Here is a 25206-nt window from a genome sequence, read left to right as displayed (position 1 = left end):
TAGTAGAATAATTCATGGCTTTCATCCTTTGCAAAGCTAGCCGAGAAAGAAAAGTGTCTATCATAGATGTGCAAGGCCACAAAGTTATCTTTGCCCTTGCCTTTTTTTTCCCCCCCTCTAAATTAGAAAAAGTCTCAGCTAGATGCATCAAGTGGTAGAGACCAGGGCTGGCAATGCTTTATCACAGATAGGAAGCTCTGGACAATTTTGTTGGGGTAGAAAAACATTTTTTGGAAATTTCAATCAGATTTTCATTTCGCTTCTAAATCAGTTTTTCTTGGGCGCCTGGGTGGCTCAGTTGGTTAAGCGTCTGCCTTCAGCTCAGGTCATGATCCCAAGGTCCTGGGATCAAGACCCATGTTGGGCTCCCTGTTCAGCAGGGAGTCTGCTTCTCCCTCTCCCTCTGCCCCTCCCCCCTGCTTGTGCATGTGCGCGCTCTCTCTCTCTCTCTCTAATAAATAAAATCTTTTACAAAAATAAATCAGTTTTTCTCAAGCCTCATAACAGTTGGAAGATTATAGTGCTTACTATCTAAATGATTACAGCATCTATTTTAAAAAAGTGACTCAAAAGCAGTTTTAGCAGCACTTCAGTTATTAGTTATCATGACTACTTTTTGTTGTTAAATTTTAAAAATCCACAATTTTTATTGTTCAAAATCAAAAATCTGACAATTTTTATGTAATTCAGGATTGAAATTATGTTTCATACAGAGATTAAAAAAACAAGCGTAGCCATTCAGGCTGAAATGGTGACTTTTATCTTTTAATGTTCATCTTTATACAACTTTAGATAATAGCATCTATAAACTGACACATAGGTTAGAGCTTAGTAAAGCACCATAGTGTTCCTTTAAGTCTCAAGATTATCTGTTGGCAACGTAATGTCTGTGTGTGTTTAAGATATCTATAGAAAGCATATTTTTATCCTAAAATATTTAAGTTCAACTTGTTTAATATTGTCAGTCCAATGATATTAATATTTGATAGTTTGACATCTGATAACTAGTTCCTGGGTATCTTGTGATCTCTGTGCAGAAACGGAACTTCAGACTGAGGGTGGAGCTTCTTAACTGAGGCAAGGGGTCAACTTCAACTTCCAACTGAACTGGAAGGGATTAAATCCCCAGCCCAGTGAAGACCCAGTCCCTCTTACACTCAACAGTGTCTATGCAGCTACGTGCTGATTTAGTAACTTGGTGCTACTGTGGAGCCCCCACCTCCAGAGAGAGAGGGAGAGAAAGCAGTAGTCTGGCACCCAGGTGCCGACATGGGCTCTGAGGAGCAGGGTAGAGAAGAGGTCATAGACCTTAATAGTACTAGTTGTAAATGCCTGAGAAGACAAGTATAATCAAAGACTTCTGGTCCATACATTGCATATGCTTAATAATATAACCTGTTTCTAAATCACAAATTGTGGTTGACCTCGCACTTTACTGCAAGGGGTATGGCTGGGGTCGGGGAGGCAAGAGATAAACCAACTCCATTTTAAGACCTTGAATAAAGACTAGATTTTTTAAACTGGCAATGGACAATACAGAGCACTTTACCCTACTTAACTACATGGGAAGAATTGCTACTCCAAGACAGAACAAAGAATGATATGATGGCTTATTCGATTTAAAAACACTTCTTAATTTGTTTTTTTAAATGGAAGGTAAAGAAGAATATAAGGCAGCAAATAAGCCTACAAACCAATTAACAGGCTACCTTCATTAACATGACACACTAGAAGGTATGAAATGCCTTTATGACCAATATTATTTTATGTATAAGAGCCTGACCATTATTAGCTTTTAGACCCACAAAGCTGGGCCTTACAGCCAAGACCTGTTACTACCAACCTACCCAATTTTCTCACCTATCTACTCATGAAATGGTTTCCAACAGAAATTTCTCACTCTTTGTTAGTTACATATTACAAAGAAGAGTACTTTACCCATATTTGGCTTTGGACAAGATAAAAACCTTTATTTATAAATGTTCTATTCCCTTAAAATATATACAGAGAAAATAATTTGGATTAAAATATGATAAAATCACAGGAAACAAAGCCAAATTCTGATAAAAATCAAGGAGAAATTGGTGACACCCACGAAATCAAAACCAGTCATAACAATTACAAGAGGGTCAGGGCAAATATTCTGAAGAACCACCACATTAAATGTTCCTTGAACCCCGTATCCAGTGTTTTGTTCCATAAGTTAATAGCCAGTTCAGAAATTACAAGTTATGTATAGGCTATTTCTACCCACCTCACATCATGGTGAACTTATTTAATAAATGTAATATCAGAGAAAGGGATTGTCTTCACTCAAAGAATACAGTAGGAAAACCACTTGCTCAGAGTGACTGAGAATTCTTTTAGGAATACCATCATTCACCCTGAGAAACATTATTGAAGTACATGCACAGTTACCTCAACTCAAAACAAAATTATATTCCTTTCTTTGTGCAGGGAGAGTCCCTGTTCCTTGGTAGGCAATCAGCTACAGCAGCCTTGTAGTCCAGAGGCTGTGCCTAGAGCTGGTGATTTCTCTTCTTTCAGTTCAGGGCTGTGTGCTTTCCCATCGTGCATCAGTAAGTGTGAGAAGTAAACAAACTGTTGATAGGTAGCCTTAGGAATATAACAGCAGAGAAGAGAAATGGCTGCCAATGATTGTACCTGGGACCATTGCTAATACAAGGCTGTAATAGCTTGACAATCTTGACTGTCAATGCTAAATTAGGAGTGGTTTTTGAATTCTTTGGGCATTCCAGTTGGTTAATCTTCCCCTTTACAAGAGGAAGGCTGACACGGTCAGTATCTATTTCTGGAAGCTATAAGGCAAAAGGGGGGATTGGTGTGAAGTGAGTTCTTATGGGGAAGACTTCCCCCAGGTGAAGCTTGAAGACTTTGCACTTTTTCCTCCCACCAGGCGTTTGGTGCTTCTTGATCCTGTGGGGGTCCCAGAGACCCCAGCATCACTATGCTCTTCCTGGGAGGACCAGGCCTGCTGAGCTTCTCTCAGTTCCCTGACAATTAAAGGGGAAAAAATATATTACTTGATCCTAAATTAAAGATGATATTTATGATCTAAATTTTTCTTTTTATTTCAGTATTTATAGAAACAAGCCTGAGCTATATAGAAGCCATATATATACATATATATATATATATATGTATATATATGTATATATATGGCTATATATAGAAAATTAACTCCTGTGATTTTCTTTAAAAATGGCTGGCACACATATGCCATAACACATGGCAGATTAGGTTTCCTAAATCCTACTGATTGGGGCACAAATGATGTTTAAAATTTTTTTAAATAAAAACCAGATAAAGACACCACTAAAAAAGGACTACAGGCCAATATCTCTGATGAACATAGATGCACAAATTCTCAAAATATTAGCAAACTGAATTCAATAATACATTTAAAAATCATTCACCACAATCATTCCCACAAGTGGGATTTATTGCTGGGTTGCGAGGGTGGTTCAGTATTCATAAATCAATCAATGTGATATATCACGTCAGTAAGAGAAAGGATAAAAACCATATGATCATTTTAATAGATACAGAAAAAGCTTTTGACAAAGTACATCATCCATTCATGATAAAAAAAAAAAACCCTCCACAAAGTAAGTTTAGAGGAAACATACCTCATCATAATAAAGGCCATCTATGAAAACCCACAGCTAACATTATCCTTAATGGGGAAAAATAGAGCTTTTCCCCTAAGATCAGGAACAAAATAAGAATGTCCACTCTCACCATTTTCACTTAACATAGTAGTGGAAGTCCTAGCCACAGCAAGCAGACAACAAAAAGAAATAAAAGGAATCCAGATCAGTAAGGAAGAAGTAAAACTTTCACTATTTGCAAATGACATGAAACTATATTTAGAAAACCCTACACACTCCACCAAAAAGCTGCTAAAACTGATAAACGAATTCATTAAAGTTGCAGGATACAAAATCAATCTGCAGAAATCTGTTGCATTTCTATATACTAATAACGAAGCAGCAGAAAGAGAAATCAAGGAATCGATCCCATTTACAGTTGCACCAAAAACTATAAGGTACCTGGGAATAAACCTAACCAAAGAGGTGAAAGACCTGTACTCTGAAAACTGTAAAACACTGATGAAAGAAATTGAAAACGACACAAAGAAATGGAAAGGCATTCCACACTCGTAGATTGGAATAACAAATATTTAACAATATTTGTTAAAATGTCTGTACTACCCAAAGCAATCTACATTTAATGGAATCCCTATCAAAATACCAACAGCAGTTACCTGGTAAAGCGCGCAGAAGCTGTGTGAACTCTTTATTCACTCACAACCTGTTCTCTGTGTGCACTTGCTTTCCTTCCTGTCTTGACGTCACATGCTGTACAGACGCCACCATTAAAGCATTTTCATAGTGAAAAAAAAAAAAAAATACCAACAGCATTTTTCACAGAACTAGAAGAATCCTAAGATTTGTATGGAACCACAAAAGACCCCAAATAGCCAAAGCAATCTTGAAAAAGAAAAGCAAAGCTGGAGCCATCACAAGTCAAGACTTTGAGTTATATTACAAAGCTTTAGGATTAAAACAGTATGGTACTAGCACAAAAATAGACACATAGATCAGTGGAACAGAATAGAAAATCCAGATATAAACCTACAGTTATGTGGTGAGTTAATCTTCAACAAAGCAGGAAAGAATATCCAATGGGGAAAAGACAGTCTCTTCAACAAACAGTGTTGGGAAAACTGGACAGAACATACAAAAGAATGAAACTGGACCACTTTCTTACACCATACACTAAAATAAACTCAAAATGGAATAAAGACCTAAGTGTGAGACCTGAAACCATAAAAATCCTATTAGAGAAACACAGGTAGTAACTTCTTTGACATTGGCCATAGCAATTTCTTACTAGATCTGTCTCCTGGGGCAAGGGAAACAAAAGCAAAAATGAACCGTTGGAACTTCATCAAGATGAAAAGCCTATGCATAGTGAAGGAAACCATCAATGAAATTAAAAGGCAACCTATGGAATGGGAGAACATATTGGACAAATGACATATCTGATAAAGGGTTAGTTTCCAAAATATATAAAGAACTAATACATCTCAACACCCAAAAAATAAATAATCCAATTAAAAATGGGCAGAAGATATGAATAAACATTTCTCTAAAGATGACATCCAGATGGCCAACAGACACATGAAAACTTGGTCATCATCACTTATCAGGAAAATGAAAACTACAATGAGATACCATCTCACACCTGACAGAATGGCAAAAATCAACAACACAAGAAACAACAGGTGTTGTGGCGAAGATGTGGAGAAAAAGGAACCCTCTTTCCCTGTTGGTGAGAACGCAAACTGGTACAGCCACTGTGGGAAACAGTATGGAGGTTACTCAAAAAGTTAAAAATAGAACTACATTATAATCCAGCAATTGTACTACTGGGTATTTACACAAATACAAGAACACTAATTCAAAGGGATACATGCTCCCCAATGTTTATAGCAGCATTATCTGCAATAGCCAAATTATGGAAGCAGCCCAAGTGTCCATCAATACATGAATGGGTAAAGAAGATGTGATATATATATTTGATGGAATATTATTCAGCCATAAAAAAAGAATGAAGTCTTGCCATTTGCAAGGATATGGATGGAACTAGAGAGTATAGTCAGAGAAAGACAAATACCGTATGATTTCACTCATACATGGAATTTAAGAAACAAAACAAGCAAAGGGAAAAAAATACAAAGACAAATCAAGAAACAGACTCTTAACTATAAAGAACAACCTCATGGTTACCAGAAGAGAGGTGGGTAGAGGGATGGGTTAAATAAGTAGCTTGTTCTTGGGGTTGTGAGTTCAAGCTCCACATTGGGCCTAGGGCTTACTTTAAAAAGCAGGAAACGAAACAAAAAACTACCTTTCCAGTGTGGCTGTCTTGAACTTTTCCAAGTTAAGCTGCTGCTGGAGCTCTTCTGCTTTCCCAAGGGAGGGCCGGAGAACTCGACTTCTGGCCAGAGCTGCTGCTGAAGCTCTCTCCCTTGGGTCAGGGTGGATCATGTTCTGTTGATGTTGGACCAAAACAAAAGATACAGAAACTTCACTGCTGGGAAAATCTCCCCACCCAAGCCAACTCCAACCCAGCTACTGCTGGTGAGTTTTGTGAAACTCTGCTTTTAACTTTGTAGGGGAAGAAATAAATGAACACTTAGCTCCACCAGGGACGGGAGCATCATCCCTACACAGTGGCATCCATCATCCATACCTTTGACTTGTCTTTATCATATTTTAGAGCTAGTTGCGTGATTAACTAGTTTAATGCCTTAATTTTATTTTAATTTTTTTAATGCCTTAATTTTAAGTGAGAAGAAACTGAGGTCCTGAAATCAAGAGTGACTTGTCCAACTTATCAACAGGACCAAGACTAAAACCCAAGTCACCCAAGTCCCAGTTCCATTTGCTTTCCACTACCACATGCTCCTTCTCACTTAAAACTAAGGATACCCCACCATGACAGTATTCCTACAGCACTCATCTTCAGGTAGAAAGTGCCTTGACCTAAAAAACTTAAATACAGTAGAAAATGGCTAATTATTTACAGCAATTAGCAATGTTGTATAATGGAGAAAACACTGGACCTTCCATTTGGAGACCCATGCTCAGAGCCAGTTCCACCATTCACTAAGTGGCTTGAGAAAGTGACTTAACTATGCCGAAACTCACTTTCCCTTTCCTGATACTTGGGATAACAATATTCACCTTGTGGAGCATTGCAAGAATTAAATAAATTGACATATATGTATAGTTATACATAGTGCCCTGGGCCAGCCCTGAAGTACTCAGTATGTATCAACTAAATCTAAGAGTAATTGACACATAGAAATAAGTGATTAGGTTATGCACGAAAGTTCACTGTGAGCAAGGGTTTACCTTGTTCTTTCAGGAAAGCAGAAGCACAGAAAGACAAGTTTATAACAAAATTTGAAGTTTTCAGGTAAACTATGAAATTCAAATTTAATCCCCAAGAGTAAATGTTTCTAAGGCTATTGTAGGGATCCTAACCAATCCTGTTCCTAAAACCATGAAATCTTACATAGACGTTTTGTATTCTTAGTATCTAATTCTAGGCTTCTCAACAGTGTCATTTTCTTGTACCTCGATTTCAACAGAAAGCTTCCTTTCCTTGTCCCTACACGTACTCAGATATCACAGAGTACAAGTAACGCATAGATTCCCGAACTAACATTATGCCTTTTTCCAATAGTGCAGATGATTGGTGGTATTGCCAGTTATTCATCAGTAAAGTAGTTTATACTTTCTTCTATACACTTAGAATTCAAATTTTTTTTTTTTGTAATATCACTGTTACCAATGACAATAGTTAAAACCCTGACCCAAGAGCAAAAGATCAGGTTTGATTTCAGAGTTAATCAGTTATCAAAGGTGAGAATACAAGTCCAGGAACTCCTCTGGGCCTCGGTTTCCTGAACTGCCCACCTTAACAGGGTTGTTGGGAAGGGCAGAGAAAAACATGTAACAGGATTTTAAACTAGAACATGAAAGGTTCTATAATATCCTTTAAGTTTCCTTGAGAAGCTTTCAATCAGTCCTGTGGCTTTTCTGGGCTTCAGGGTCATGATTCTTTTTTCCTCTGTCAGTGGCACCACCAACACCTCCCTTTCCCTCTCCCTACCTCCTTGCCATTATATTTTTTTTTTTAAATAGACATTTCTATCTTCTCTTCATCTCCTAAGAGATACCACCTTGAGTAGATTGTAAAATTCTTCTGAGAGTTTCTGAGGAATGTCTGGAAGGTTCCCCTCACGAATATGATGCCATGCGGTGCCATTGGTGGGTAATGAATCTGCTCCTGCAGCCACTGCAATTGTTAATCCCAAGGCAAATATGTCTGCTTTGGGAAGGTGCTGATAATCCTTCAAAACAGACGATAGGAAGGCCAGTTAGGTTGCCTAGTGAAGTGAGTATAAAGACAACTGGTAAAAGAGGTTCATTTGAGCGCACATGAGCTTAAACAGACACAATGGGCAAGGTCACATCTGCCGTGGCTAGTAGTTTACTTCTAGAGAAGATGGACGATACAGCACAAATCCACCTGATTCACATTGCTGTGCCCTGAAGCATTTAAGGTAGAATCTTAGGGCCATTTTGTTCTGTCAGGCTCAAAGAGTTCAAGGATAGACTGGCACGTCCCAGATATTATCATCCTGGAGGGAATTAAATCCTTCCTAGCCCTGACTCCACAGACATCCTATTAGGTAGACAATAACTAAAGGTCATTTCATCAGAGCTGGTGGTGCTATCAAAAGGATGATAGCATGATAAGGATGGGCTGAACCAATAAAGGCTTCCTTTCTGCTAGAGAATCCATGATTTTAGGATTCTAAGAAATACTAGCAACAGTAAAGGACCTTTATAAAAAACAGTAAAAATATTAATCCATGATCAAGCCAGCTTTTCTTATGCCTTTTTTGGGGGGTGGGGGCGGGGGGAGTTTCTCTCTTACCTTTGGTCTCAATTCTGAATAGGAAAAGGGATAATATCAATTTAAATTGTAAATATAGACTTTTCAGGGCACCTGGGTAGCTAGTTAAGCATCCGACTCTTGATTTCAGCTCAGGTCATAATCTCAGGGTCATGAGATCAAGCCCTGCACTGCATTGGGCTCTGCACTCAGCACAGTGCCTGCTTGAGATTCTCTCCCTCGCCCTCTGCCTTTCCCCTTGCTCCTGCACTAGCACTCTCTCTCTAAAGTCTTTTTTAGGGGCGCCTGGGTGGCTCAGTCGTTGAGCGTCCGCCTTCAGCTCGGGTCACGATCCCAGGGTCCTGGGATCAAGCCCCATATTGGGCTCCCTGCTCCGCAGGAAGCCTGCTTCTCCCTCTCCCACTCCCCCTGCTTGTGTTCCCTCTCTCGCTGTGTCTCTCTCTGTCAAATAAATAAAATCTTAAAAAATATATATAAAGTCTTTTTTTTTAATGGTAAATATATACCTTTCAGCTTTTGCACTGTGAACCTTCATTTGAGAGTTAAAAAGTTCAATGAATTATAAAATACCCTCTGTTTCCCTAATCTTTACCTCTTGTAAAATCTCATTAGCCAGGAAGCGACTATCTCCCTCCTCCACTTTCGGTTTGCTTATTGAGGTCACATGACCCAAGTCACCTAAAAAAATAAAGAAAAAATAGAGCCCTTTAAAAGTGTGTCTTTAAAACTGGAACAAATGGAATCATCACTATAAATTTTATAATATACAGGTCAGGGCTTAAGGCAAACTCACCAATTTTATACATCACATTGGCAGAGAGAAACCAATCAGCTTCATTTTCAATCTCTTCTGGGACTATAGGAGAGTCACTTTGCATCTTATGACAAATGAAGATGTTACCTAAAAAAAAAAAAAAAAAAACCAAATTGACAAAGTAATGATTCCTTAGCTTTTTCACTCAAAGATTCTTTTCTGTGTCTGACATTTTAGCCACCCTCCTCTTCTGTGTAACAAGACTACCATGGTCTCTTTCCTTTTGTGGAATCTCTCACACTACTTCTGAACAGCTCAGTGATTGAGAATATCTATAAGTGAAACTGATCTCAGATACACCTCATCGTCTGAAGAGGCTAGTAGCCTCAAAACAAAGAAATAGCCTGAAAAAATGGTATCAATGTTTCTTTGAGTTTCATGTTATTGAGTGCCAAAACCAGTTCTATTCACTTTAGCCAGTGCTGAATTAGAAAGAGTAATATATAGCACTAGTCGTCAATACGTTTAGGATGTAGCCAAAACGCTGTCACTTAGCTATGCAGTAAGTTAGAGACCTAATTTCATACTTTGGCTTCGCCATCTGGGAAAGAGCCTTCTCTCTCTCTGTCCTCTAGGCCCAGGAGGGAAAATGGATAAAGCTGTTTAAATTTTTTAGGGAAATAAATGAAAGCGATTTTGCCAGCAACCAGCATCTTCGATGCTTAGTAGACACACAGGCACCAGCTCAGTGGAGAATCTGGCCCAGGAGCAGAGGGGAGCCATACTGACTAGGTTTGATGTCCAGGTGCACCATGCCAGAGTTGTGGATGTACTTAAGCCCAAGGGAAATCTGCAGAAGGATGTCCTTGAGTTTTGGCTCTTGGAAATGATTGCCAGACTTCGTGTTTTCAGATAAAGCAGACTGCAAGCTCCCACCTAGGAAGGAACAACAGAGAGCAACCTCACAGAATAGAGAAAAGGCATGAATCGTAATATATAAAAGCGTAGTAAACATTCAATAAAGTTCTTGTGAATGAGTTCAGTCCAACAAGTTTAGATTATTCAGTTTCAGTGTAAAACACAATATCTGCCCCTGTCTATACCACAGATGTGTTGGAAAAGAGTTATAGGACTTTTAAAGAAGAAAATAAAATGCCACACCCCAGGTATCCAATGTGTGGTTGTATTGCCTTGAGTATGCCCAACTAACATTTTAAAAGGGCTAGGTATCTAATTATTAACCAGAAGCCCAATCAGGCCTAGACAAATAGCTGCTATTGGCATTGATGATTAAGTCAGTGTCAAGCTAGTAATTACAGGCTACTAGTAACTTTAGTGTAATTGATTCTAAGTTTAATTCCATTAAAAATATATCACAAAATAAGATTATTTAATGATTGCTAACCCAAGGAAAATATAAAACTTCAATATACACCTAAATCCTATTTGAGCCACAGTATTTGCATATCAACTATAGAAAGACTCTTGATTTATCATTGTTATCAGTAAAAAATAAGGCCTGGGAAGCCTGGCCGCCATCATGAACGACACAGTAACTATCTGGACCAGGAAGTTCCTGACTAACCGACTACTTCAGCGGAAACAGATGGTCATTGATGTTCTTCACCCTGGAAAGGCAACGGTACCTAAGACAGAAATTCGGGAAAAACTAGCCAAAATGTACAAGACCACACCAGATGTCATATTTGTGTTTGGACTCAGAACCCATTTTGGTGGTGGCAAGACAACTGGCTTTGGCATGATTTATGATTCTTTGGATTATGCAAAGAAAAAGGAACCCAAACACAGACTTGCAAGACATGGCCTGTATGAGAAGAAAAAGACATCAAGAAAACAGCGAAAGGAACGTAAGAACAGAATGAAGAAAGTCAGGGGGACTGCAAAAGCCAACGTTGGTGCTGGCAAAAAGAAATGGGCTGGAGATTGGACAACAGAAGGAGTAAAGATGCTGCAGTGGCTTTATCTGTGGTGGTTGTGCAGACTTTTCATGAGAGGATCAATAAACTAAGAATGTTAAAAATAAATAAATAATAAGGCCTGGACTCATCTGACTACCTGATCTTGCTTGCCCCTGTCCTAAGGTATTAGAATGCTTCTGAACCTTTATTCCCTTAACTTGCGTTCACTGGCAGCCTCTTCAGTCAAATTCTAGTCCTGGGTCTCTCTGGTCATTAGGGCTCTAGCCTTGAAGTATCTGTCCAGAACAATCTAGGATCTGAGATGGTAATGGTATTTTTTAAGAAATCCATACTTTACCATATCCCATGTAAAATTCAATATAAAGATTGACCTGTTGTGTTAAAATAAATTCAGAAAAGAGAAGAATTTCAGCCATTTTCAGAAACACAGAGGCCTAAAGTGAAGAGTGTGTCTGGTTTTTTTTTTTCCCCACTCAGAACTCTTCTCAGAATTTATGTGCCAGAGAAGACATTAGATAGAAAGGAAGAGGGTGCTGAAACAAAGTCACCTGGAGTCTAAGTTTCCAGACGAAGCCGTGAGGTGTGGCAAGGAGGAGGTGGCCTGCAGCTAAGGCTCCCGTGTCCCCTGGAACTCATCTCCCACTAGGCTCGGTGCTCCTTCAAGACACGGCCCCACCTTATGCAGTTCCACTTTCTCAAGGTCTTGCATCTCATCTATGTGTTCTGAACTGAATGTCTATCCTGGCAACAGAAGGAAAGGAGAGACTGAGACAGGGACCCCTTAGAAGGTGTGGAAAGAGAGAAGCCCCCTGTGGGTCCGTGGGAACCCTCTCAGATGGTCTTTTAGATTATAAGCTGAGGTATACTGTCAGTTCCCTGAAGAACTACAGGTATTTATTAAGGGTAACTAGACCAGTGAGAGCAGCACTTTTAATTACTTAGAAGCTCTGTAGATAATATTAAAGTTAGCCAAGTAATAATTAACAGTAAAAGTTACTGAAAAGCTTTTATGCAAAGGTGTTAGAAGGTGTTTATTTTGCCAAAGCTAAAGCTGATTGTCTCTCCCTTATCAGAGAGCATTATTAACTGTTCTTTGCTAAATAGTATTAAGAAAGTAGGTGTTCATAGAGCAATACTGAATGAACTATAAACTTCATCCCTGCTAATCTCAGCTACCCTGGAGCCTTAACTCCATACCCCAATGTACCACCTGGAGATGGTACCAGAATTGCCAGCATTGTGCCCTAGGAGGAAACAACCAGCTCCTGGACAGCTCTTCTCAAACCATCTTTATGAGATGGCCGGCTGGATTCTTTCTTTAGATAAAAGTTGGTTTCCCTACTTGGCAGGGGGGAAAAAAGAAGAAACTTAAGAAAGACATATCTATGTTTTTCCATCGCTTATGAGGCCTGACAGACTAAAATAAATAGCAAATGCCTTCCAACAATGAAATGTAAACAGCAGAACAACAATTCAACAGGGTATTTTGTTCATACACTTGTATTCTCAAAATCTTGATTTTATGTTGCTCGCTACAACACAAGCATATTTTTCTGCTGGTAAAGTTATTCCTCGTTTGGTGGGAAAACAAAACCAGTATTCATGGTGTTCCACAGAGAAGGCAGGCTTCTGGATGTCACATCACTGGAACAAATCCAAGAACCACCATCCTAGGGGAGCAGGCTCTATAAAACTTCAGTGACAGAAGTCATCACAAGAAAATACTATCATTAGGGACAGATTAATCATCCCATCCTGAGTCGTTTGGAATCCTGGTGACTGCACAATTGATCTACTTGCTGGATGACCTTCAGATTTCAGAGGCTGACCCCAAGGTGATGTGTAAGAGATCTTGGCAAGGGTGAGGGCGGAGGAAGGAACATTTGATTGGTTCAGGGCTTACAAGGCACAGTCGGGAAAATCAGATAACTGCCTGTCTCTACCAATTATGATGTACGTTATCTAAGTCATCTAATTTATAATCTGAGCAAAACTATAACTATACATGGTCTAGCCTGACTGTTGGGACAGGCTGGGGGTACAGGGATAAAGGTGGCAAGCATGACGATGAAGAGATGAGAAAGGGGGAGAGGTAGAGAATGGAGGGGGGAAGGATTAGAAGGAATCAGGCACTGGCTACTCTGCCACCTTACAAGTACTTGGACTTAGTCTCCTTTATTTAGAGCCACAGGGCAAAGTCTCAACATGGATTATCCATAACTACAAATAAGACAAGTATAAGGGCATAATTTATTTTCAATGATCAGTTCACATTTGAAAGCAATGTATACGAATTACATTTTGATAAATCAGAATTACATTTTAATGGGCAAGTATGCAGTGAAGTTAGTGGACCACCATGGTAAACAGACAATGATTCCTCATGATATACTCCGAAATCGACTGCCTGGAAACCTCCAAAAGCCCTCCATAGCCTTCCCACACTTTACCTTTCTGGTCTTACTTAGGGATCAGCTCAGTCCTGTCAGTCTCCTTACTGTCTGCTTGGTCAGACCCATCCCCAATACCATGCCCTCTGTCTGCATACTGTTCCTCTAATGGAAGTCTTCCCTCTACTTGCTTAAACTCTGGTAATCTTTCTGCAAGCCCCCTTTCAAGTCTTACCTCCTTTATGAGATTTTCTTGGGTTGCTCTAATAACTATTACTGAGTTCTTACTATGTATCAGGTATTGACACTGTGCTGGCCTTTGACATAGATTGTTGCTATTTCTCAAACTACTCCCTTAAGTAAATACTACGATCCCTTTACTCAGTGGGATTGACATCCCAGAGATCATACAACTAGTGTGCCGCACCCAGGTCTGCCTGACTTTAAAGCCCGGGCCCATTCTACCACACTGTGCTGCCCCTCGCTCACATCCATCTTCTCTGAATGCTTTTTAACCGTAGTTGTACCACCTGGCTTTGCAGCAAATTGTCTCGAGTATTCGTTGTAACAGAGCAAGTGGAGTAAAGCTCCTTGAAGGACTTACCTTAGCTCACTCTATGGTGTATCTCACCTTAGAACTTATTATAATATCATACCTGTAGAAGGTATTCAAATGTTGAACAGAATTAGAAGATGATTTGTAATAGGAACAATCACTCCTTCTTATTCTTTTTAAAATTTGAAATCTTTACAGTGCCCCAAGTCAGATTAAATTAATTCTGTTTTGTATGACTTTCTTGGCTAATTTTGTTGATATTATCTTTGTTAATAGTTAAAAGTCATGAAAATAAAACCAATTTGGGGGGTGGGGAGGGAGAAGAATAGGGAATCTCAGGTTATAAGAAGGAATTAGGAAGAGAAGATTAAGAAAAGTCTCAACTTCTCAATCACAAGGAAAGGGTCCATTTTTTTTTTTTTATCCTAAAGAGACTATTAGAAAAAGGGATTTAGGTGAACTTGCTAGAGAAAAGAAACCAACAAAGTTCCTAGTTAATACTACAAGGAAATCAGGCCCTAACGAAACTCCAAATCATTATTTTGCAGCATGTGTGTAATATTTTCTATGTTTCTAGCATTTCATAATATTATCTACTTAACCTACTTGTATATATAATGATGAAGCTTTACCACTGACCGCTCTCCTCAAAAGTCAGGCTGCACATACATACTCAGAACTACCTAGTGGTTACTAAAATTACTCAAAGACTGTACTATCAGAGAAACTTGAGGGTGGGTGTACATGTTGTTTGGGCTGGGGGAGCAGGTTTGGGAGGGATGCCATTTCCACTATTACCATGGTCAGAATATGGATTGCTGCTCCTAAAATGCCAGCAAGCTTCTACTTAATTTGGTAGCACTTTCCTATTTTACCAGTGAACATGTTGATGAAACATATTTGAGAATAATCACGTGTAACTGTACTGTTATGTCAACCCCTTAATCACAGATTAAAATATGTTAAACTAAAAGACTACTTTCTTGGGGCGCCTGGGTGGCTCAGTCATTAAGTGTCTGCCTTCGGCTCAGGTCATGATCCCAGGGTCCTGGGTTCGAGCCCCACATCGGGCTCCCTGCTCTGTGGGAAGCCTGCTTCTCCCTCTCCTACTCCCCCTGCTTGTGTTCCCTCTCTCACTGTGTCTCTCTCTGTCAAATAAATAAATAAAATCTTTAAAAAAAAAAAAGACTACTTTCTTTATTTAAGTAGCCCAGAAAAAAGTTCTGCCAGTTTCTTGTGTATGTATGGTTCTGAAGTCATTGCATCTCATTCCCAGCACCCACCCCACGCTCAAACTCTAGTGAGAACACTAAAGCTCAAAGGTAAGAAGCATCAAGATGCATGAACTATCCCCCAATTCAGGAATCCACTTGAAAATTAATCAAAAGTTGGCTGTGTAAGTTTAATCGCTCCCTCCCTGAAAATGGTAGGGACTATGGTTTACATCTTTTAGAATACCTAGCAAATGTAAGAGGATTTACCATTCAAACCACTAGGGCAAAATTTTTCTAAGTATTGAGTAAAGTATGAAGGGATTGATAGCTTCTATATGTCAGCCACACATCAGCTCTGAAAGAAATATGACATAGCAAAAATGGAAGTTCTTTTCAACATAACTCCATGTCCTCAGCTCTCTGCTTCCAAGCAAAACCATAGTACAGACTTTTTAGGTATAACTGCTGTGCCTGGCATAAAATACAAGGAGGAGGCAAAGATTTTTTTTTCCTGGAGACTTAAACGTTCATCTCCCTCTCTATAGATACTAGTCCACATACTTACCATTGCAGTATTCATTCTGAATGATCATGTGGTCATCTTCTGCCCATGCAGAGTAGTAACGTACCACATGCGGGTGATGCCCAAGCACTGCATGAGCATAAACTTCATGCAAAGCCAAATTCCTAAAAGACGGAAAAGCATCAAGAAAAATTAGTCAAGGGGCACCTGGGTGGCTCAGTTGGTTAAGCGACTGCTTTCGGCTCAGGTCATGATCCTGGAGTCCCGGGATCGGGTCCCGCATCGGGCTCCCTGCTCAGCAGGGAGTCTTCTTCTCCCTCTGACCCTCTTCCCTCTCATGCTCTCTATCTCTCATTCTCTCTCTCTCTCTCTCAAATAAATAAATAAAATCTTTAAAAAAAAAAGAAAAAGAAAAATTAGTCAAGATAATATACATACAAATGTTTTTTTAAAAGACAAGACTCTAGACTCCAGGAAACAAACTGAGAGTTACAGAAGGGAGGGGGGTGGGGGGATGGGGTAACCAGGTGATGGGTATTAAGGAGGGCACATGTTGTGATAAGCACTGGGTGTTATATCCAACTAATGAATCGTTGAACATTACATCAAAAATTTGTGATGTGCTATAAGTTGGCTAATTGAACATAATAAAAAATAAAATATAAGACAAGATATGAGTGAGGCATTATTAACAGTGGCAGAACATTTACTGAGTACTCGCTTGCTTACTATTTTATCTCATTTAATTTTCATAACTACTCAGTAAGATATAGTGGCAAGGATGAAGGCTTTAGAAAAGCTGGGACTGGCCCAACATCAAGCCGGTGATAGTAGACCTAAGACCAGAACCTTGATCATCCTAGTACCAAAATCCATGGTTTTTTTCTTATCATGTTAATCACCATACCATCATCATTAGTTTTTGATGTAGTGTTCCATGATTCATTGTTTTCGTATAACACCCAGTGCTCCATGCAGTAATACCCATCACCAGGCTAACCCATCCCCCCACCCCCCCCTCCCTGGAACCCTCAGTTTGTTTCTCAGAGTCCATAGTCTCTCATGTTTCATCTCCCCCTCCGATTTCCCTCCCTTCATTTTTCCCTTCCTACTATCTTCTTCTTTTTTAACATACAATGTATTACTTGTTTCAGAGGTACAAGTCTGTGATTCAACAGTCTTACACAATTCACGGTGCTTTTTTAATCGAACATGGCATATGTAAAGAGGAGTGTTAGGTTGTTACTATCTCAGTGGCAGACATGCTTTGAGTTTTAATTTCACTGTATTACAATTTAAAAAAAAAAACTTTGATGCGCTTAATAAAGCCACTATGGACTTGATGGTTGGATTTTGTAATGGATCCTCTATCTTCTCTGTGAAGGCTAGACATCACTAGAGTCCGTATTACACTCAGCCAATATGATATAGTCACAGGGACAGTCTTGGGGAGAGATATTCATTATGGAACAGGAAATCCAACACACAAAAAAGTAAAATGTAGTACTCGATGAATTTTGGTATAAAAATGAAGAAGGTCCATAATTTCAGATTCAGCAAACTAAGTATTACATTCCCACAGTTCACAAAAAGCATTGGCTGAATCTAAAAATAATTGTTTTCTTTGTAAAAGGAAGAACTTCTGAACAATTAGTTCTGGGAGTGAAAGTTAAATTTTGTTGCTTTTTTTCTCACTTGTAGTCTTGGAAACATTGAACTCATTATTGAATTCATTATTAATACAAAATGGAGATAACCAGTGAGTTAACAGTAACTTCCTACTTGGCAATATTTCTAATGAGCTAACAGGCAGAAGATCATTCCATAAATCTATTCATTAAAGCAAAAGCAGTCAGACCAGTAGGAAAAGCCTCAAGAACCATGGGGAAAAAAAAAAATGGAGGGGATAGCAATGGGTATGTTTTTTAATGACATCAGTACTATTATTTAAAATGTTTTGACGAGAAATAACCTTCCAAATCAAAGTTTGTACTTCTAGTACATTTCAAAGGCACTTACTCATTTGATAATCCTGCAAAAGGTTTCGTGGAACGTTTTATTGCATAAACACATCCATCCAGCCTCTTAATACACTTGTAGACTGTACCGAATTCCCCAACTCCAATTTTTTCTACCTCCAAGAATTCTTTTTCATAGCGGGAAGCCATGTTGGTTTCTCGTAGAACACATCTCTGAAATATTTTATTAAAATATTAAAATAATTCTTTCTAACATATTGTAAGCAATAAATTTAAGGCATATTCCAAAATTCTCAAAGTTTTCAAAAAGACTTTTGAGGCAAATCTTTTTGATTCTGTGTCAGCATTCATGGTAGCAAGAACCTCCCCAGTTGCTGACTACCTTCTTTGTACTCTTCATAACCGTCTATACAACTCTGTACTGGCATTTTTTCATATATTAAGTCTTTTTCTATGTTATTTCTTCTGTCTGGGATATTCTTCTTCTCAATATGTTTTTAGAGGGGATGCCCCTGCTCACAGCAACATTCACTGTCCTCAACTGAAGGAATGGCTGGGATCCAAGTAGAGCATGTTAAGAAAAAAAAAAAAAAGATACCTCCTTTTGACTCTTGTCTACCTATCTCACACTCTGGCTGCTAATGTTTCCATCTCAAATTGTGTTCAATTTGCTTCCTCAAAAATCTTAGTGTGGAGAACAAAATTGTCAAATTGATTATTTCAGCTTATGTGCTCAGGTATAGCAGTCCTTCCACCTACTGGCTGACTTGCAACATCTCTCTTTCTCCAGCCAGTAGGTAACCCTAGGCAAAAATCGCTGAACTCCTCTATTAGTTTTCTCATCTAAAGTAAAGTGAGCACCTAGCAACTACTCCTCAGGGTTCTTTTAAATATTACATGAGAAAACGTGGGTAAAGAGGAGTGTGTGTGTGTGTGTGTGTGTGTGTGTGTGTGTGTGTGTGTGTGACTTAGCTCAATGCCAAGCACACTAAATTCTCAGTAAATCGTAGCTAAGACAATAAAAATCTCCATGAATTTATATGAATCTCAATCCAAACTAATTTATCTCCATGAAGTCATCCTTTCTCAATATCCCTGTTAGCAAGAAGTTTTTCATCTAACTTGATTTTAAACAGTCTTGACTCTTACTAGCTCCTCATTTCAACATCTAGTACCAACCAGTCTTCATTAGCAAGATCTAGAATTTTCATTGCCCTTAGCCAATCTCAAATTCTGTTTCCCCCATGTCTGGAGCTGCCATAGCTACCAGCCCCCTCTCTCCATCTCTTCTAATAGCGAAAATTATTTTTGCAAAATGATACCATAGAATCAGACACACTTAATTGTCTCCCACAGGGAATCCAAAGTTCTGGTCAGAGACCTCAAGGCCTTCTCCCAGTTGCTCAGCCACTACCTTCCCATCATCTCAGACACCAAATAAGCCAGCTTACCATCTACATCATTCCCCAGCCTCAAGCCCTTCCCCTCCACTTTTGTAAACTGAATATTAAGCATAAGTATGTTTTCATGGTTTTATAAACTTCTTAATGGCAATTTAATATTCCACTGTAAATTATAATTATTTTGGCCGTTAATATTGGACATTTAGTACTTTTTTTTTGCCATTACAAGTTAAGGCTGCAATAAACATCTCTGGTGATAATATTTACAGTATTATTTTATTAGGCTAGGTTATCAAATGAGGGATGCTACAACAAAGATCGTGAACATGATTTAAAAATAAATAGATAGGGGCGCCTGGGTGGCTCAGATGGTTAAGCGTCTGCCTTTGGCTCAGGTCTTGATCCCAGGGTCCTGGGATCCAACCCCATGTCGGGCTCCCTGCTCAGAAGGGAGCCTGCTTCTCCCTCTCCCTGCCTCTCCCCTGCTTGTGCTCTGTTTCTCTCTCAAATAAATCTTAAAAATAAATAAATTAATTAATTAATTAAATAAAAATAGATAACTGATACATTTAAGAGCTAAAATTTTACATTTAAACTTCTGGCTTTATGCCATATTTCTCTCTTCTGCTTCTCCATTTTTGGACCTTAAATATCTTGAATTTTCCCTTCACTTCTCTACCCCACAAATACAGAATTTTTCCATAAATCCAAGATAGAAACAGTAGCCATTAATTTAAAAACACTGCAAGTTAATGATGCAGCGATATATTGATCAGGCACTGTCTGATAAAGTAGTAACTAGCTAAGAATATAGACCTTGCTGAGAGTCCAGATCAACTGGTAAAGCACATGGTAAATCTACAAAGTGAGGTGGGGGGCTGGTATGGAGAGAGAGGGAGAAGGAGACAGAGAGAGAGATTGACAACAGGATGAAGTGCCCAAGTTATGACAGCTGAAACAAAGAAGTGTGCTCACCTTGGCAGGCAGCCCTTGTTCTACATCGCCTTCCCCAGGACCAGCTTCCTCACTTAGAAAAAAAAAAAAAAGTGATATCAATGTATGATTGGCATGGGCTTGATACTATACTAGGTTCTGGGGTTGTGAGAGTAAATAGGACAATTCCTTCCCCACTTCCATTTATATTTGGGGACAAGGATAAATAGAAAATTTCAATGTAAGAAACAAGAATAAGAACAAGATATCAAGTGACACCATAGGCAGCACCCGAATCATGATTTCAAGAGTAAAAGTCTTTCCCGAGAAAGGATAGGCAAGCTAAATTTCAAGAACCGGTAGGAATCAGGTAAGGGGCAGGAGTGGGGGTCTAGGCAAACAGAGCAACACTGAACAGTGGAGGTGAGAGCACACAGGACACAGGAAACTGAGCACTCTCTTTCCTGCCTCACTGCAACCTTCCCCTCCAACACGCACCTCCCCTGCTTTGCCCTAGGTTCACAGGCAGACCATCAGTACAGCAGAATAAGCTCTAACACTGGCTAAGATATTTTCAGTTACTTTCCAATAAGCTCTGCCAAACATCCTCGTTGGCATGAGCAGTTGCATTCTGGATCTCTAAGCCAGATATCAATCTCTAGAGCAGCCAGCTATAGATTTTTCTTCTGGAGAAGCACAGGATAGAAAGTACAAATAGAGGAAGACTTTACACTGATGGAGACAAACTGATGCTGGACATTTGTGACTTAAATTTAATACAACATTCTAATACCTTATAAAATAACACCACCACAAAAAAATAACAGCACAATAAGTAAGGGAGAAAAATGCTCACTCAGAAGCACCAAGAGCTCTTACTAAAGTGTCATCACTTTCATTGCAGCAAACTAAAATTAACTGTCTCTTCTGGCTAGCTTCCGTGAGAGGTGAATCAATTCTGATGATTTGCAAAAAATCCTCAAGAGCTAAAACCAATAGAATTCTTGGTAATAAAAGTGCACCTATATACCTGGACTGAAGTTCTGTTTACTTAAGATCCAGGAGATAGTATTGAAAAAACCTATTCTGGCCACAAAGCTGGTTAATACAGAGTCATTGATTCCAAACGAAACAACTCAACCTAACACATGAAATGCTCTGCATACTTCATATTGTTAGCTGTGCATTTATTTTGCTGAGTACATATGAGCACAAATGACTGGCCCATTTTTTTTTTTAAAGATTTTATTTATTTATTTATTTATTTGAAAGAGAGAGAATGAGAGATAGAGAGCACGAGAGGGAAGAGGGTCACAGGGAGAAGCAGGGCTCCTGCCGAGCAGGGAGCCCGATGTGGGACTCGATCCCGGGACTCCAGGATCATGACCTGAGCTGAAGGCAGTCGCCCAACCAACTGAGCCACCCAGGCGCCCATGACTGGCCCATTTTAAAGGCACTTCCTTTGTGTAAAAAAAAAAAAAAAAAAAAGCATCAAAGAGACATAGTAAAGAAATGTCCCTAAGTAATATGCACAATCCTCATTTGGACAGTTTCTACCATTGAGGCCTTGTGGAGTTGTGCAGTTTGGCTTTCTATTCTTAGCACCTCCAAAAGCAACACTATCTTTTTCTCTTTAGCCAATCTGCCATCACCTGCAGAGAGGTTCAAATCTTTGCTCTAGAGCCCTCAGTCACACAAGCTAGACTGGAAACAGCAGTATACTCCTTGAAGTGTGAGCTACACCTGCCCTAATGGCTAGCCTTCTGTTATCCAGAGGAGACCACGTGAATGCAGTTCCATAGCTCATTCAACTTGCTAATGGAAGTCAGATGTCTATTGCTTACTCTGCCCTATTCTTTCAGAGAGAGGACAGCATACGGTACACTTCAGAATAGGGAGACACTAGAATCTCCATGACAAAGCAAACCAACATTAACATTTAGGAAGGAGTGGATGTGTGAACAGGATTATCAATTGCATTCAAGTAGAGTTCTTATTCCTAATCTTACTTTCACACCCTCCCTTCTACTTGACCATAGTAAGATCAGTTCTCAAAAGTTAGAGGCAAGAGTGCACTTACAGATCTCCTCGGGTTTTCCTCTTGCCATTGGATTGAAGGAATTGTTTTCTATAGGACTCTGGGGTAAAGGGGTTAATGTTGACCAGAGCCGATGAGGTCATCTCATCCACAAAGGGAACAGGTGTGAACCTCAAATGTTTAGAGCCTCTGGAGGGGAGCTTCTCTGTTGAAGAAACCACCGACTGGCTGAGCAGACCCTGAATGAGGATGACAAAAAGGGAGAACAGAATGGTGTTAGTATAAAAAAAGAAGTAGTTCCATATCAGCTAGTTAATATTTGAACCAAAGAATGTTACTGCTGAAAAGGAATTAGAGGTTATCTCGTTGGGTGCAAACTAGTTGCATTATAACTGCTCCTCTTATGAAAAATACAGATTCCTAGTCTTCCTCTGGATATTCTGATTAGAGGATCAACACAGGAATCTGTACTTGTGTTAAGCTCCACCGCCTCCCCCTGGGCAATTCTGATGGCCAGCTATGAAAAACACCAACTCTACTACCACCTCTAGCTTTTGAAAAGACTATACTCCAGCTTAGACAAATGAAAGGGACTCTAGAAGACCTGGTCCTTATGTTCTCAGTGTATACTTTAACTTCCCCTCAAGTATTCATCCAGATATTTGTTTGATGCCTACTAAGTAGCAGATGCTGGGCTAGATACTAAGGCGTACAGAGGTGATTTCCAACTCTTAAGGGATGCACAGTCCATTAGTCAACAGCTCACCAATCTTTCAGAAATAATCACTTTGTGCAGGAAAGACTATCTAAACATTAAAAGAAGTATCCAGTTCCACTTAAAATACAGCACCAAAGGAGAAGAGTTCCATAAAGTGGGGTAAAGAATTTGAAAAATAGTCCTGAGTCCTTAAGATTCAGGGCTTTGCAGTGGCTATAACCAGCACACCAATAAATAGGAAATGTACAGGACTTACCACTCCAAGTGGGGTACAGTAAGAGAACATACACCTACAACCTAACCAGAACTAAACCAAACAACAGAGGGATAGGTAGAAGAAAAAGAATTCTGATGAGACAGCAGAATGCCATTATGACCTAAGTTGAGGGCCGGAGAGCTGTGTTACGGGTCTCCAAGTGTCCAGCAGTAGACGCGGGGGCCATGATATAACTTCATAGTACAATCATTGTACTGTGAGGCTCTTTCTAAAAGAATGCCCCTATGGGATAGTATCTGCCCATGGCTTTTCAGTGTAGAAGCACAAGCTAGACTATAACATGATTCACTATATAGAAATGTAATTCAAGAATGTGAAGGTACAAAGAATGAATATTGAAATTATAAATCCTAAATGATAAAAGCAGAAATGAAGGAAACTATGGAGTACACCCAGTAACCTAAACTTTTTTTAAGTGAAGAAAAAGGTCATTGCTGGAGCCAAGTTTTTACAAGGGTTTTACATGTCTTAGAGTTGACAGGATGAACAATCGTGGGGCTATTCTCAGACAAAGCCATCAATGATAAACTCACAGTTTTCCTGTAAGTGTATTATAGGGCTGAGTATTTGCTCAAAGTACAACTATACTATATAATATTTCTCAGTTGTCTGTGTGACTCAGGAAGTGAACTTAGAATTACAATAAATCATTCCCTGAGAAACAGTTTTTTGTACTGCTGATTATATGGAAAGTAAAATGTGTCTATCACATATGAAACAGTGGGGCATCCACACCTGGAATGATATACTCTGGTTGCCACACTTCAAGGACGACATAAAGGACCTAGACATTTTTCAGATAAAAGGAAGGAAAAGTATTCACATCGAAGCAGACAAGATCAGAATTCCTAGTCTGGAAATAGGAAGGCCGATAGATTTTGTGAGCTCCACTTATGATACAGGGAAGATATTAATTATATTTAATATGGATTATATTGCCAGAATGGTAGAATTTTGAGTAATCCTTTTGCAAATCCAAAAGAACTTATTTTGGAACAAGGCTTATGAAAAGGGAGTTCTGTCTAAAAGTAAGGCAGATTAAAAATTTCTGGAAAGATGTCCAGGTTGAGAGTATAAATATGTTCCAGGGAGTGTAGCTAATTCCATAAGCAACAGCTCTGCTACAGATGATCGAGGGAAAGGAAAATTCAGGAATAGCTCTTTTGTGTCTGAAGATGGAAAGAGGAGAAGGCAACCTCCCACCGTCAAGACACAACATCATTGTGTCTCAGGACTTGCAGACTTTAAAGGCCCAGTTGGTACAATTAGTCCCCGGATGCTTGAATCCTTTTACAAAGTTCCTACCAAGTGATCATCAACTAGTGCTCAATGCATTTAGCTCAGGGACCCACTACCTCCTCGGGAAGCTCTTCTATTCTAGCTAGTTGTGCTAGGAAGTCTTTATAGTGACCTAAAGTCACTTCACAGGATTTCTAGTTCTCTCCCTTGGGTAAGGCTGAGCTAAGTCAATCCTCCATCCCTCTGCATCCTTGTGTTCAGCATAACATCACCACTGATCATTGCCCGCTCTCTCTCTTCTAATCCAAACTACATTCCTCATAAAACGTGTACTTTTTCAGTTGCATTTCCAGTTTCCCTCCCAAGCTCTGTTCTTTTCCTGCCCCTCCAATCTTGGCACTTCCAGGATTCCTAATTTGGACCACTTCTCTTCTTACTCTGGCACTCAGGCTGCTTGAGCTCATCCACACCCAAGGCTTCAACAACTTCCAAAATGCTAATGATATCCAAATATAGATCTCCAATTTAGTTTGTTTTCCTGCACTCCAGACCCATTTATCCAATGATTTACAGTACACCTCTGCTTTCTCCAAATCTGTAAATGCCTCTAGCATCACCTATCTTGATTCAAGTTACAATCTACTCAGTCAAGGCAGAAGCCTCGAAGGACCCTAGATCCCTCCTTTTCTCTCAATTCCTCCATCAAGTTGATGGGAGAACAA

At 39.3% G+C, this 25206-nt stretch overlaps 1 protein-coding gene and 1 pseudogene across 1 annotated transcript; one reads left to right on the top strand and one right to left on the bottom strand.

Annotated features, from left to right (window-relative positions):
• Positions 1-1958: 1958 nt before the first annotated feature.
• Positions 1959-23434, bottom strand: WEE2 (WEE2 oocyte meiosis inhibiting kinase). Its single transcript, XM_073899297.1, has 11 exons — positions 23225-23434; positions 22293-22489; positions 20255-20306; positions 17917-18089; positions 15940-16061; positions 10064-10210; positions 9314-9421; positions 9113-9198; positions 7781-7951; positions 5938-6080; positions 1959-3014 (listed from the first exon to the last, which is right to left on the bottom strand). Exons 1-11 carry the CDS (start codon positions 23252-23254, stop codon positions 2858-2860), a joined length of 1386 nt encoding a protein of 461 aa, XP_073755398.1. The 5' UTR covers positions 23255-23434; the 3' UTR covers positions 1959-2857.
• On the top strand, positions 10800-11318 carry LOC112811019 (small ribosomal subunit protein eS24 pseudogene; annotated as a pseudogene).
• Positions 23435-25206: the final 1772 nt, after the last annotated feature.

Source organism: Callorhinus ursinus, unplaced genomic scaffold (genome assembly GCF_003265705.2).
Source record: "Callorhinus ursinus isolate GAN/ISIS: 27379988/994484 unplaced genomic scaffold, GSC_fseal_2.0 scaffold12, whole genome shotgun sequence".
NCBI lineage: Eukaryota > Metazoa > Chordata > Mammalia > Carnivora > Otariidae > Callorhinus > Callorhinus ursinus.
The sequence above is the reverse complement of the archived record's forward strand: the minus strand, read 5'-3'. Positions and strand labels throughout refer to the sequence as shown.